A 14,998-nucleotide genomic window follows, 5' to 3' on the forward strand; every position below is an offset into this window, starting at 1 on the left:
GTTGGTGGATGGAGCGAGACATGATGTCCCAAATGTGCTCAATTGGATTCAGGTCTGGGGAACGGGCGGGCCAGTCCATAGCATCAATGCCCTCCTCTTGCAGGAACTGCTGACACACTCCAGCCACATGAGGTCTAGCATTGTCTTGCATTAGGAGGAACCCAGGGCCAACCGCATCAGCATATGGTCTCACAAGGGGTCTGAGGATCTCATCTCGGTACCTAATGGCAGTCAGGCTACCTCTGGCGAGCACATGGAGGGCTGTGCAGCCCCCCAAAGCAATGCCACCCCTCACCATGACTGACCCACCGCCAAACCGGTCATGCTGGAGGATGTTGCAGGCAGCAGAACGTTCTCCACGGCGTCTCCAGACTCTGTCACATCTGTTACATGTGCTCAGTGTGAACCTGCTTTCATCTGTGAAGAGCACAGGGCGCCAGTGGCAAATTTGCCAATCTTGGTGTTCTCTGGCAAATGCCAAACGTCCTGCACGGTGTTGGGCTGTAAGCACAACCCCCACCTGTGGACGTCGGGCCCTCATACCACCCTCATGGAGTCTGTTTCTGACCGTTTGAGCAGACACATGCACATTTGTGGCCTGCTGGAGGTCATTTTGCAGGGCTCTGGCAGTGCTCCTCCTGCTCCTCCTTGCACAAAGGCGGAGGTAGCGGTCCTGCTGCTGGGTTGTTGCCCTGCTGCTGGGTTGTTGCTTCCTCCACATCTCCTGATGTACTGGCCTGTCTCCTGGTAGCACCTCCATGCTTTGGACACTACGCTGACAGACACAGCAAACCTTCTTGCCACAGCTCACATTGATGTGCCATCCTGGATGAGCTGCACTACCTGAGCCACTTGTGTGGGTTGTAGACTCCGTCTCATGCTACCACTAGAGTGAAAGCACCGCCAGCATTCAAAAGTGACCAAAACATCAGCCAGGAAGCATAGGAACTGAGAAGTGGTCTGTGGTCTCCACCTGCAGAACCACTACTTTATTGGGGGTGTCTTGCTTATTGCCTATAATTTCCACCTGTTGTCTATTCCATTTGCACAACAGCATGTGAAATCTATGGTCAATCAGTGTTGCTTCCTAAGTGGACAGTTTGATTTCACAGAAGTGTGATTGACTTGGAGTTACATTGTGTTGTTTAACCTGTTGGGGCTAGGGGGCAGTATTTGCACGGCCGGATAAAAAACGTACCCGATTTAATCTGGTTACTACTCCTGCCCAGTAACTAGAATATGCATATAATTGTTTGATTTGGATAGAAAACACCCTAAAGTTTCTAAAACTGTTTGAATGGTGTCTGTGAGTATAACAGAACTCATTTGGCAGGCCAAAACCTGAGAAGATTCCAAACAGGAAGCGCTCTCTCTGACCATTTCATGGCCTTCTTGATCATCTCTAACAAAAACAGGGGATCTCTGGCATGACGTGACATTTTCTAACGCTCCCATAGGCTCTCAGAAGGCGCCAGAAAGCTGAATCGTGGCTTTGCAGCCCATGGCTGAAAAACATTAGCGCATTTTGATAGTGGTCGATCTGAGGACAATGGGACGGGGGGCGCGTGCCCAAGTCGACTCCATGTTTACTTTCTCTCTCTTTGAACGATAACCACCACTCCCGGTCGGAATATTATCGCTTTTTTACGAGAAAAATGGCATAAAAATAGATTTTAAACAGCGGTTGACATGCTTCGAAGTACGGTAATGGAATATTTAGACATTTTTTGTCACGAAACACGTCGGGCGCGTGACCCTTATTTACCCTTCGGATAGTGTCTTGAACGCACAAACAAAACGCCGCTATTTGGATATAACTATGGATTATTTGGGACCAAACCAACATTTGTTATTGAAGTAGAAGTCCTGGGAGTGCATTCTGATGAAGAACACCAAAGGTAATCAAACTTTTCTAATAGTAAATCGGAGTTTGGTGAGTACCACACTTGGTTGGTGTCAAAATAGCTATCCTGTGATGGCTGGGCTATCTACTTAGAATATTGCAAAATGTGCTTTCACCGAAAAGCTATTTTAAAATCGGACATAGCGAGTGCATAAAAGAGTTCTGTTTTTGTGTTTGTGAGACAAGGGTGGATCCCGAAGGGGCCCGGGGCCGGGTCTTTTTACAAAAACATCTGTAGAGTCCGAATGGTTTGAGCTACAAGCTATTAAAAGCTGAGACTCACAGACACACACACACATGCTTTGCTCTATGACGCTCACAAGCTACACAACTTGTTAGAAGGTAAGGGGTTTGTCTACGTAGAAGATTATAGGATATCCAAGGACATATTGTCTATAATACTGTAATAAGCTCACATAGTTGCTGTCACAAATTCCACACGGTTGTCAGACTAGTTGCATATTAATTTCTCACTGAGCAGACAATCTCTGTATTTACAGCATTCATATACATTTATTTGTATGATGTTGCTTTGAAACAGTTGATTTGAAACAATTGCTTTGGAAGAACTCATTTGTCAATAAAACGCATGAATGCAACTGTTTGTCAAATTGTTTTGTGGTCTACTTGTAGCCCTTGATGTCCTGAAAAGAAAATTGTAAAAACACTTATTTGTGAGGCTAAATATAAGGGCTATGTATGTATGTATGTATGTATGTATGTATGTATGTATGTATGTATGTATGTATGTATGTATGTATGTGTGTATGTGTGTATGTGTGTATGTGTGTATGTGTGTGTGTGTGTGTGTGTGTGTGTGTGTGTGTGTGTGTGTGTGTATATATATATATATATATATATATATATATATAGCTCAAAAAAATAAAAGGGAACACTTAAGATGGTGTAAAATAGTTGTATGTTTGAGAAAGTTGAATTCTGACATTTTTTTGTTTTTTAATTTGCCACCCTGATATTTCACTGGCTGTGTCCCGCAGGTGGACGCTAGCCCATAGAAGTTAACTAAATAATAACACAGAATAAACATACACCTAATACATGAGGAAAAGTCCCCAGCGGACTAACATGACTGCTTGTTTACGAAAAGTGGGAGGGAGAGAGAAAGAGCGAGAAAGAGACGTATCGTTGATACATTTGGAAACTACTTTCACAATAATCATTTACTTTGCACATGAACCACCGCCTGTTTGGAGTAAGAAATCATGAATGCATTTACGTGTGAATGCCTTCGTTCATCGTCTAGGTTTTACTGCTAACCTACAAAGCATTACATGGGCTTGCTCCTACCTATCTTTCCGATTTGGTCCTGCCGTACATACCTACACGTACGCTACGGTCACAAGACGAAGGCCTCCTAATTGTCCCTAGAATTTCTAAGCAAACGGCTGGAGGTAGGGCTTTCTCCTAAAGAGCTCCATTTATATGGAATGGTCTGCCTACCCATGTGAGAGACGCAGACTCAGTCTCAACCTTTAAGTCTTTACTGAAGACCTATCTCTTCAGTAGGTCCTATGATTAAGTGTAGTCTGGCCCAGGAGTGTGAAGGTGAACGGAAAGGCTGGAGCAATGAACCGCCCTTGCTGTCTCTGCCTTGCCGGTTCCCCTCTTTCCACTGGGATTCTCTGCCTCTAACCCTATTACAGGGGCTGAGTCACTGACTTACTGGTGTTCTTCCATGCCGTCCATGGGATGGGTGCGTCACTTGAGTGGGTTGAGTCACTAACGTGGTCTTCCTGTCTGGGTTGGCGCCCCCCCCTTGGGTTGTGCCATGGCGGAGATTTTTGTGGGCTATACTCGGCCTTGTCTTCGGACGGTAAGTTGGTGGTTGTAGACATCCCTCTAGTGGTGTGGGGGCTGTGCTTTGGCAAAGTGGGTGGGGTTATATCCTGCCTGTTTGGCCCTGTCCGGGGGTATCATCGGATGGGGCCACAATGTCTTCTGATCCCTCCTGTCTCAGCCTCCAGTATTTATGCTGCAGTAGTTTATGTGCCGGGGGGCTAGGGTCAGTCTGTTACATCTGGAGTATTCTCTTGTCTTATCCGGTGTCCTGTGTGAATTTAAATATGCTCTCTCTAATTCTCTCTCTCTCTTTTTCTTTCTTTCTCTCGGAGGACCTGAGCCCTAGGACCATGCCTCGGGACTACCTGGCATGATGACTCCTTGCTGTCCCCAGTCCACCTGGCCATGCTGCTGCTCCAGTTTCAACTGTTCTGCCTGCGGCTACGGAACCCTGACCTGTTCACCGGACGTGCTTGTTGCAACCTCGACAACTACAATGATTATTATTATTATTTGACCATGCTGGTCATTTATGAACATGTTAACATCTTGACCATGTTCTGTTATAATATCCACCCGGCAGAGCCAGAAGAGGACTGGCCACCGCTCATAGCCTGGTTCCTCTCTAGGTTTCTTCCTAGGTTTTTGGCCTTTCTAGGGAGTTTTTCCTAGGGAGTTTTTCCTAGCCACCGTGCTTCTTTCACATGCATTGCTTGTAGTTTGGGGTTTTAGGCTGGGTTTCTGTACAGAACTGAGATTTCAGCTGATATACGAAGGGCTATATAAATAAATTTGATTTGATTTATCACTGTCAAAACCAAACCTTCTTGGAAAGGGGTTTGGTTGGGTCTCCTCACGTGTAAGGCTTTGAGATGTTTCCTCAGAACTTCTTAGCCGTACCAGTGATTGTCTGAGAGGGGAGACAATCACTGGTACGGCGACATACTTTATAGCTATTTTGTCCTGGTCTGGTAGGCAAGTTCATTTTCTTCACCTCGTGTTGAGGTTCAAAGTTCCAACCATTTCAGACATGCAGTGACCGCTCCATGCTTTTCTGGTCTAATGTTAATTTTGTTACCAAGGCTTTTTATGCAATCTGGCCAAAGGGGATGGCTCCGTCCGTCTGACATGCTCTCCGACTTTACTCGGGGCGTGGCTACTTACTTATGCAGAGTTCATTGGAGATAGATTCTCTTATACCTCCTACAATCACATTCCTATCTTAAGAAAAATACTTTCATATTTGTTTCATATTATATGCACACCATATTGGATGGAAACTTGACAGATAAAGGGGATATACTTTCCAAATTACAGTATTTCGTCCATACAGTTTTTAATGGCATCACAAAATGAGTTCCCCACTGACCATTCCCCACATTATGTTAGAAATATTGTTACGGTATTCACTTGTTGGACGTTAGAGGGCGGGAGACAAAGAGCATTCCTTTAGCTAATACTGGAGGGTAAAGTGAGAGTTCTCTCCTGCTTAATTTACAACGTAGTGTGAGCTGTCAACCCGGAAGTTCCCTCCCCCCCACCCCCCCTTTTGCGGGTGGGAGAGGGTCTGGTTATTGTCAACCATTGCCAAGCTGATCTGAGCCATGTTATCCTCACAGGACAGTCATGACAATGGTCATGGAAGACCATGGTCATGATTGAGCGAGTATTGAATAAATACTATAAATACACGATGCAACAGTGTCTGGAACAATGACTGTTTACAGCTAAGCAAATTAGACTTGAACTGTTGATCTGCTAGCCTTTGAGGAAAGTCAGAGGCATGAAGAGGTGAAAGAGGAGAGAAGGAAGAGAGTGATGTACTTTCTTTCAATCTCTAGAACTAAACAAGTATTCCAGGAAACCAACTAAGAAAAAGACAAAACCAATTCAATGTGTTGTGTGGTCCAGAATCGAGTGTTGGCTCTATGCTTTAGAGCTGAGGGAGAGCGAGAGAAGGGGAGAGAAAGCAAGCGATAGAGTGAGATAAAGCGACAAAGAAAGAGAAAGAAGGGCCACATCCAGGGTGGTAGAGGGATGGTAGATGGATCTGAGCAGTTCTGAGAAACGGCGGATGGGAGGGTGTACCGGGGATGTCAGGGTGAATACAGGACCAATCTGGCTGGCTTGAGGTACAGAGGAACAGTGGGGAGAATAGGTTAGCTGTGGCTCAGGCCCAGCCCTGTTAGGCCCTACAGCATACTGATGTTCCAGGGGTGCATCCAAAATGATACCATATTCCCTACATAGTGCACTACTTTTAACCACAGCTCTATGGGCCCTGGTCAAAAGTAGTGCACTATAGGGAATAGGTTGCCATTTGGGACTAAAAGCCCAGGTCTAACGGATGGGACCCATACCCAGCCACTTTCTTTAAAGCACTAAACAGCAGCACACAATCAGGCTGTTTGTGTGGCCCAAAGACCTTTTGTTTCAGACTGTTTTTCCTCTTTCTTTGTTCCATTTCACAGTGAAGAGAAGCAACAGAATGCACATGACTGAATAAATTGAGGTGAGAGAGAGCTAGAGAGAAGGCAACAGCACAAACGTGACATTGGTTTGGATGCAACAGCTCAGCACTTGCCAGGAAAGAGGAACAAAAATGTATTCTAAACGTGGGGGGGTGGGGGTCGATCAACCACAGCAGGGCCAGTTAAACCCCCTTACACCTCGATCACACCGACAGCGTCATTGCATTTTGGTACACCAGTTGCACATGAATTTCCAATGTAATGTTGAGTTTGCTTTGCAGCATTGCGATGCAGAGGCAGTTGCAGTGCGTTCTGTGTGGTGCATACATTGGATTTATCGAACTTACTCGTCAAACTGTATGCGTAGATGGCTTGACAGAAAAGGTAGCAGAAGGTGAATTTTACTTTTGTTGTACACATATCCAGATGATGCTTCGTACCATTTTGCGCAATGACGTTGTAGGTGTGATCAAGGAATTAGTCAGTGCGTCAATCTAAGTAACATAAAAAAAAATCTCCATCAAAATCTGAGTTTATTCTAGAGATATGTTTTTTTAGCATGGGCTGCGTCTCAATCCACCTCATCCGCTTATGTCACCCTCCGCCATCTGCAGTGGAAAGTAGCAGAGCTACAGAGCCGTCTCAAACCAGGAGACATCCCAAAAATTGGTCTTCCCATGAAAACGTCTGCAGCATCCAAACAGTTTGGCCTACAAACTACTATGACCACTCTAGAAAAGGGAGACTCTTCTCTGTTGTGCTCTACAACCTCCACAACTGTCATGGGACTCAGCTAAATATAACCCATACAAATGAATGTTAGTTTCGTTCCAACAAAAATAAGGGGTTAAATGTGTGTAAAAAATATATATATTTCCCGATTGCCTAGGTATTTTTTTATATTTTTAGTTAATTAACCTTTATTTAACTAGGCAAGTCCGTTAAGAACACATTCTTATTTACAATGATGTCCTACCAAAAGGCAAAAGATATAGGACATACACTCAAAACCTTATTCCTTTTTTGCCATTTATGAATGTGTTATTCAATGCATTTCTATGAGCTAGTAAAGGCCAAATAAAACATTTTATCCAATAATTTGAATATATGTTTTTATACTTAAAGGGGTGCTAAAATCCAAAATCAAATACCTAAACAATCCATGGTATGACCTCCTGAAAACAATTCCATGTCAGCTTAGACCCTCCCCACGGCTTAGACGTTTTAAATTACTTAACATTTGATTTAATGTGCAAAAGGGATTTCCCAAAGGTATTCCAGTCTGTCCATGGCTGTTTGATACACTTTTTTACTCACTTTGTCTCTCTCATAGTGCAACAGTGCCCTCATGTGGTCAGATAGAGAGATAGACACAATATAGGTAGATACTTTAAATGCTTTTATTGCTATCCATTGATTTTTTTTTCTAGAACAAGATTTATAAAGCTCAAAGCGGATGTGAGGGTCACTCAGTGTAAACATTATGAGACGACAAGAAAAAAAGGCAAAGCTTTTCCATTTTTGACACCGTCAAAATTCTAAATTGTCTTCAATCAAAACAAAATAAAAAGGCAGATTTTTTTTCTATATGTAGTTAACGTCTAAGTCACATACAATTAACCTCTTAAAAGGCAGACAGTTGTTCTGTAAAGTTTAACAACAAAATGAAACAAAGCAGCAGTTGTTAATACAAATCTACTTTAAAAGACACCAGAAGGAAGGGGTACAGTAGCCTGATTCCAGGTCTGTTTGTGCTGTCTTGCCAACTCCTATGGCAGCATTGGCAAGACAGCATAAATAGATTTGGGACCAGGCTAGGAGTACAGTGGGGGCCAATATTACTTTGACAATACTGTAGGACATGATTAGATCAAAATAAACAGTATCATATCAACTAATTGGATCTTTTAGACCATAGAAATAGTAAACCATAGATTATATTTCTATGGTCTGGACTCTAGTCCATTTCAGGCATAATGGAAACTAAAACTCCAAACACACAAACTACATGACATGGATATGTGGGAACTAAGCCCTGTGTAATCCCCAAAATAAGCGTGGGTTACCATAGTGACATTGCCTAGGGTGGTCAACAACATCCCAGACTAGAACAGCAGTCACGTGTTTCGGCAACAGAACGACACACGGATTTAGTTACAATATCACTTCAGAACAAGAAAACATAATACAAGTGCTACTAAACACAGAATTACTTTTCATGTACATCATTCACATATTTTTTTGTATATATTTTTTTAAATAATTAATTTCTTTAATAGTTTTGACTTTTAACAAGACAGACGAGTCAGGGGAAAAAAAACAATATTTTACCCGCTCTCCTAACACCCTATATGGAAGAGTTGACATGGGATTGGTCATTTTTGGTGAGTGGTTTAAGAGCTATACAGTTTTTGGTATGTGGGTGTGAGTCAACAGTTAGACTGGTTTAGCCTACTGATACAGTTGAAGTCGGAAGTTTACATACACTTAGGTTGGAGTCATTAAAACTCGTTTTTAAACCACTCCACATATTTCTTGTTAACAAACTATAGTTTTGGCAAGTCGGTTAGGACATCTACTTTGTGCATGACACAAGTCATTTTTCCAACAATTGTTTACAGACAGATTATTTCACTTATAATTCACTGTATCACAATTCCAGTGGGTCAGAAGTTTACATACACTAAGTTGACTGTGCCTTTAAACAGTTTGGGAAATTCCAGAAAATGATGTCATGGCTTTAGAAGCCTCTGATATGCTAATTGATATAATTGGAGGTGTACCTGTGGAAGTACTTCAAAGCCTACCTTCAAACTCAGTGCCTCTTTGCTTGACATCATGGGAAAATCAAAAGAAATCAGCCAAGACCTCAGAAAAAAAATGGTAGACCTCCACAAGTCTGGTTCATCCTTGGGAGCAATTTCCAAACGCCTGAAGGTACCACGTTCATCTGTACAAACAATAGTATGCAAGTACAAACAATAGTATGCAAGTATAAACACCATGGGACCACACAGCCATCATACCGTTCAGGAAGGAGACGCGTTCTGTCTCCTAGAGATGAACGTACTTCGGTGTGAAAAGTGAACAACAGCAAAGGACATGGAACAACAGCAAAGGACATGGTGAAGATGCTGGAGGAAACAGGTACAAAAGTTTCTATATCCACAGTAAAACGAGTCAGAACAACAGCAAAGGACATGGTGAAGATGCTGGAGGAAACAGGTACAAAAGTATCTATATCCACAGTAAAACGAGTCCTATATTGACATAACCATTCAAAGGCCGCTCAGCAAGGAAGAAGCCACTGCTACAAAACCGCCATAAAAAAGCCAGTCTACGGTTTGCAACTGCACATGGGGATAAAGATTGTACTTTTTGGAGAAATATCCTCCGGTCCGGTCTGATGAAACAAAAATAGAAGCGTTAATAATGACCATAATTATGTTTGGAGGAAAAAGGGGGAGACTTGCAAGCCGAACACCACCATCCCAACCATGACGCACAGGGGTGGCAGCATCATGTTGTGGGGGTGCTTTGCTGCAGGAGGGACTGGTGCACTTCACAAAATAGATGGCATCATGAGGATGAAAAATGATGTGGATATATTGAAGCAACATCTCAAGACATCAGTTAGGAAGTTAAAGCTTGGTCGCAAAATGGGTCTTCCAAATGGACAATGACCCCAAGCATACTTCCAAAGTTGTGGCAAAATGGCTTAAGGACAACAAAGTCAAGGTATTGGAGTGGCCATCACAAAGCCCTGACCTCAATCCCATAGAATATTTGTGGGCAGAACTGAAAAACCGTATGCGAGCAAGGAGGCCTACACACCTGACTCAGTTACGCCAGCTCTGTCAGGGGGAATGGGCCAAAATTCAACCAACTTATTGTGGGAAGCTTGTGAAAGTCTACCCGAAATGTTTGACCCAGGTTAAACAATTTAAAGGCAATGCTACCAAATACTAATTGAGTGTATGTAAACTTCTGACGCACTGGGAATGTGATGAAAGAAAAAAAAGCTGAAATAAATAATTCTCTGTTATTATTCTGACATTCCACATTCTTAAAATAAAGTGGTGATCCTAACTGACCTTTTACTAGGATTAATTGTCAGGAATTGTGAAAAACTGAGTTTAAATGTATTTGGCTAAGGTGTATGTAAACTTCTGACTTCAACTGTACTTAGATACAGATTGTGTAATGCAGTTTGTGGATCCTTTAGAATGCAACCCTACAGTATGCAACAGGAAGTACTTGCTGATTGGCTCATTTTAGTCCTGAGCCTGGTACCAGCCAATGCCAAGCTCCTGATGAGGGAGGACTTTTAGTGATCTTGACAGAACAGCAGTCAACTTCATGCTGATTCTGTATTTTCTGGTCCATTAGAATGATTTGCTCAACATGATATTTTAATGAGACATACTCATACTTCACACATCAGAAAACACAATTAAACTGACATCTTATGTCCTTATAGGAAAAAGCTGGAGATCAATCTGCAATCCAACTGTTGAATACTTCATGCCCACATTTTATATATTAACCAAGAAGCCCTTATAGCTAACAGTGGTCAAATCCTCTCTTCTGTGTAGGGGTATAATATACTGTGTCTGTTAGCGCAAACAATCCTGGCTAACTAGACTAGAGGAAGAGCCTCATCAGTGTCCCATCTGTAATGCAGGGACAAGTTGATGAATGCAGTCCCCTGTGCTAACTATGCCTGGCTTTGGTCAGTCTTAATAGAGCTACTCTATACCACCTACTCTCAGTTACTACACAGCAGACCGGGGCTCAAATTCTACCACAAATACTTAGCTGTGCTTGACTGAGCTTGCCTGTTGCAATATAACCAATAGATACGTCTCAACCGTGCAAACCATGCCCATCTGACACTCCAAGCAGGCTAAAGCAAACACTCAAAGTATTTGAAAGATTTCAAATAGTATTTGAACCCAGGTCAGGTACACTGTGTGGGACATGTTTCATGTCTGAGCTACAGGGAATGGACACTCACTTGACCTAATGTCATTCATTCAAACATTTAAACATGAATTGAATTTACACTGGCACCAGCATTAAATAAAAGGGAGTGCATAATACAGAATGTTGAAGGATAAAAGGTTGTGCCACTTTTAACTGCTTTAAACAGTAATAGCAGTACATCGACAGTCAGCAAACTTTGATTGAATCTTCCACAGAAGATTATTACAAAACACTCAAAATAAAGCTAACAGACCATTCAAAACCTGAAATCAATCAACAAAAACTGATTATAATCTCTTAATCTGTTCTTAATAACCATAAATTGATGCATTAGATGAATGTATGCATTTGCTGTGTAAGTGAGTGTATGGTTCCATTTGGCCTGCCACTGGGGGAGAAATCGACATGCATACACATACACTGATCATGTGATGAATCAGAACACACACAAACATATTAACAGATATGGCAATCTCCAGTGACAAACACTTCCTCTCCTCTCCCCCTAAATTGCCCCTAGAACACTGATCCAAGATCAGTTTTGCATTTTCACCTGTAATAGTTACGATTAGGAGGGGGTGAGCGTTAGCTGATCATAAATCTTTGCTTATGGGCAACTCCTCCCCTCTCCTCCACACTCAGGGATCACTCGGTGTTCTCCATGCCCTCCGTTTCCTCGGGCACTGCCCCCTCTCCCTGGAAGAGTTCTTCCAGCAGCTGCTCTCCGGCGCCCCCTGCCCGCGATGCCCAGAACGCGGCGCTCTCCCTCAGGCCCAGGGTGCGCAGCAGTCGGGCGTAGTCCACGAACGCAGCCCCGATCAGCTTATGTGGCAACACATAGGTCAAGGAGAAAACACTGGGAAATGGTATCAAATAAAAACACTCAATGGGCCCGAACCCAGGACCTTCTGCGCAACAACACTTTCGATTCCTCTCAATCAAGATTACTCATGGAACAGACACACAGCAGACTACTCTCTAGGGCTAACCTAGCAGGGTATGCCCCTCCAGGATAACAATCCGAGTTTTTGTTCTCTGTGTTCGAGTTCTCTGATATCTTAGACAGAAAGTAGCCTAACCTAGCTATTTAAAGAGGGGCAGTGAATTTAAGTTGCTAAATAAAGTGTGCTAAAAACAAGAAACAGACAAACCCCAATGCACAGTAAGATCTGGTTGGATAAAGGATGTGAAGTGTTCAGCCTGTAGTTGAGTGTTAACACTTCTGGCTCTGCACATACTGTGTACCACAACCCCGGAGACTGGGGTTCAATCCCCGCCTCAACCCTTCATACTGTTTCACCTATTCATCAATCTCCCTCTCTTCTGTCTGAATAAAACATCAAAGTACAAAAGGTAGTGTGGTGTCCACTCTTCAGGTAAAGAAAATAAAGCATGTGAACTGTACTATAAAGGTACAGTAAGTCCATTCTGTTCCAGACTGTTGTAGTATTAGACTAGACAAACTTTATGTGAGAAAGATTGAGAATAACCTGATTTGCACAGCCAGACTGTATGATGTCTTGACTTTGAAAGGATATTGGTGGAATCGTTGGCCTCCATCACACCGTACTTCAGGCAGGCTTCAATGAAGAGCGCTGCACGGTCAAAGTACCTCATGCTGTCACAGTTGAGATTGATGGATGGATGGATGGATGGGAGAAAGAGGTAGAGAGAGAGAGAGAGAGGAGGAGGGGTGGAAGAGAGACTTTCATCACAACTTTCTTGAAGTTTCACGTCAACCTGCCAGCCACACGCCTTTCTAATTTCATTTGAGATGCGTCATGGGGAGAGGCACATTAAAATGCAGGCTGCCACTGAGACAGCAGGTCTACTTACACAGAGCAGATCAATATTGAATGTGACGAGAGAAGCAAGGTAGGAGAGCACCACCACACCTTTGTAAATGCTCAAAGTTAGACAATGAGGACCAATATGGAGACAGAGTCATGGTTAACACAGAGCTGAGCAGAAAGCAGAATAAAGTCCCAGAGGAGCTGATAATGGGGAACATGAGAGAGAGGCTGTTACTGTTACCTTTGGAGCATCTCTCCTACTTTATGGAAGCAGCCCAAGGATAGCAGCACTAGGATGGCCTTAGACTTCTGGTTGACCTGGGGGGAGCAGAGGTGCTCTGCCCAACGCTTTAGCACGTCTGAGCTCTCTGCCGGGTTCAGACGCACCTGACACACATGTGCAGGCACATGCACATACAGAGACACACATAAGCGATCAAGTTATAATTTCAATTATGTTTTATAGGCTTCATCTTAAATACTACAACATTTTATATTACAGTACACTCTTGATTTGCAACGAACCATCTCCTTGACGCCAGCCCAGCAATATGATTTGAGAGTTTCTCTGGCCCTAATACTTTAAATGGGATGTTGATGATGGACAGATGAGTGAAAGATAAGTTACCTTAGCCAGCCAGGCAGCGCGATTCCACTCCCCATAGGTCTGCAGGTATCGGCATGCGTCCGCAGCTTTGTCAATCAAACACAGCAGTTGCACTCCCTCTGACAGACGGAGAAAAAGAGTGAGAGAGAGCGAGACAGAGAGAGTGATGGAGTGTGTGAGATGAGGGTGGTTGAGGGTGGATTACTAAGGGAAACTATAACTGCGCTACAAGGCCTTTTTTTAATGGGCTGTGGAGTTAAACTACCTGTTATGTGAGCTGTTGTGCTGCAGAAGGGGACCGTGGTAATAATACACTGCATAATAATACACTCAACACACAACCTACTCCATAGAACTAGAGGTGGGGGTTGTGCAATGGCAGAGGCTCTGCCTAGGCTGATCTGGGTATTAGAGCCAAGATAGGAAGATCCCATGGCATACACCACAATGGTACCACAGTTGAAACAATAGTCTCTTTGTTGCCACCTGCGTAGATATACAGTATAATACTAGAGTGACTGACATCATAAAACTTAATGGAACTAGTGTTCTATTTAGCTTTATGGCCACCAGTACATGCCAGCTTGCCTTTGGCGATCATGATTGTGGCCACCAGTTTGATGGTGCTCTGGGAGGGCAGCTTAGAAATAAAATACTAGAGTGGCAGATGTCATAAACCTTCCATAAACTAGAGTTATATTTAATTATATGGCTTCCAGTTACCTGCCAGTTTGCCGTTGGCGATCATGTTGGTGGCCACTAGTTTGATGGTGCTCTGGGAGGGCCCTGAGGAGGTGATGGTGGTCACCAGACACGCCTTCAGCGAGTCACAGTAGTAACTGGGGTTGTCAGCACTAGTCTCCAACAGCAACTGCACCGCTCGGTCCGTCTGAGGGAGAGAAGGCAGAAGAAAAATGTTTTAAGACTATTTGTTATTTTAAAGGAGGCAGTCCCACAGCTTGCAACTGTTTTCATTTCTTTATTGGGGGTAAAGACCGTGAGAGAGAGACAGGGAAGTTAAGAGGGTTTGTGTCAGAAGTATTTTGTTTCTTTGAGTTCTCTCGTCTCACTGTTCTTTATTCAATGTCTGTGATGTCTACCGTTGTCCATTGTGACAACTGCAAAATTGACAGTGTATTTCATATGTTTTTGGGGCATCTCTGTTATGCTTGTAATGTCTTTCTTTTGTGGACTCCAGGGAGACTAGCGGTCGCTAGGGCCAAGGCGTCAGCTAATGGGGATCAAAATAAAGAACAAAGAAAAGAGGTGCAGAGAGTAAATGAGAGGAGAGGAGGGAAAAACACAGTAATTATTTATACCTTTAATCAGGTAAAGAATGGTGGCCATACACTATGGACCAGTGAGTAATTGACCAGTAGTTAACATAAACATGTTTAGGATCTCCAGACTTTCAAGCATAAAGTGCATTTGGAAAATA

The 14,998-nt window shown here is 43.2% G+C and overlaps 1 protein-coding gene across 2 annotated transcripts in view; it reads right to left on the minus strand.

Annotated features, from left to right (window-relative positions):
- Positions 1-10,565: 10,565 nt before the first annotated feature.
- Positions 10,566-14,998, minus strand: part of wdr11 (WD repeat domain 11) — a 229,569-nt gene continuing 225,136 nt past the window's right edge. For both annotated transcript variants that reach the window (XM_029753425.1, XM_029753424.1), the window contains exons 25-29: positions 14,284-14,449; positions 13,582-13,679; positions 13,195-13,340; positions 12,699-12,778; positions 10,566-11,987 (exon numbers count right to left, since the gene is read on the minus strand). In XM_029753425.1, coding sequence (XP_029609285.1) covers positions 11,806-11,987; positions 12,699-12,778; positions 13,195-13,340; positions 13,582-13,679; positions 14,284-14,449 — 672 coding nt within the window. In that variant the 3' untranslated portion in view covers positions 10,566-11,805. The remainder of the gene's footprint in view (positions 11,988-12,698; positions 12,779-13,194; positions 13,341-13,581; positions 13,680-14,283; positions 14,450-14,998) is intronic.

This window comes from Salmo trutta, chromosome 5, assembly GCF_901001165.1.
Source record: "Salmo trutta chromosome 5, fSalTru1.1, whole genome shotgun sequence".
NCBI classification, from domain to species: domain Eukaryota; kingdom Metazoa; phylum Chordata; class Actinopteri; order Salmoniformes; family Salmonidae; genus Salmo; species Salmo trutta.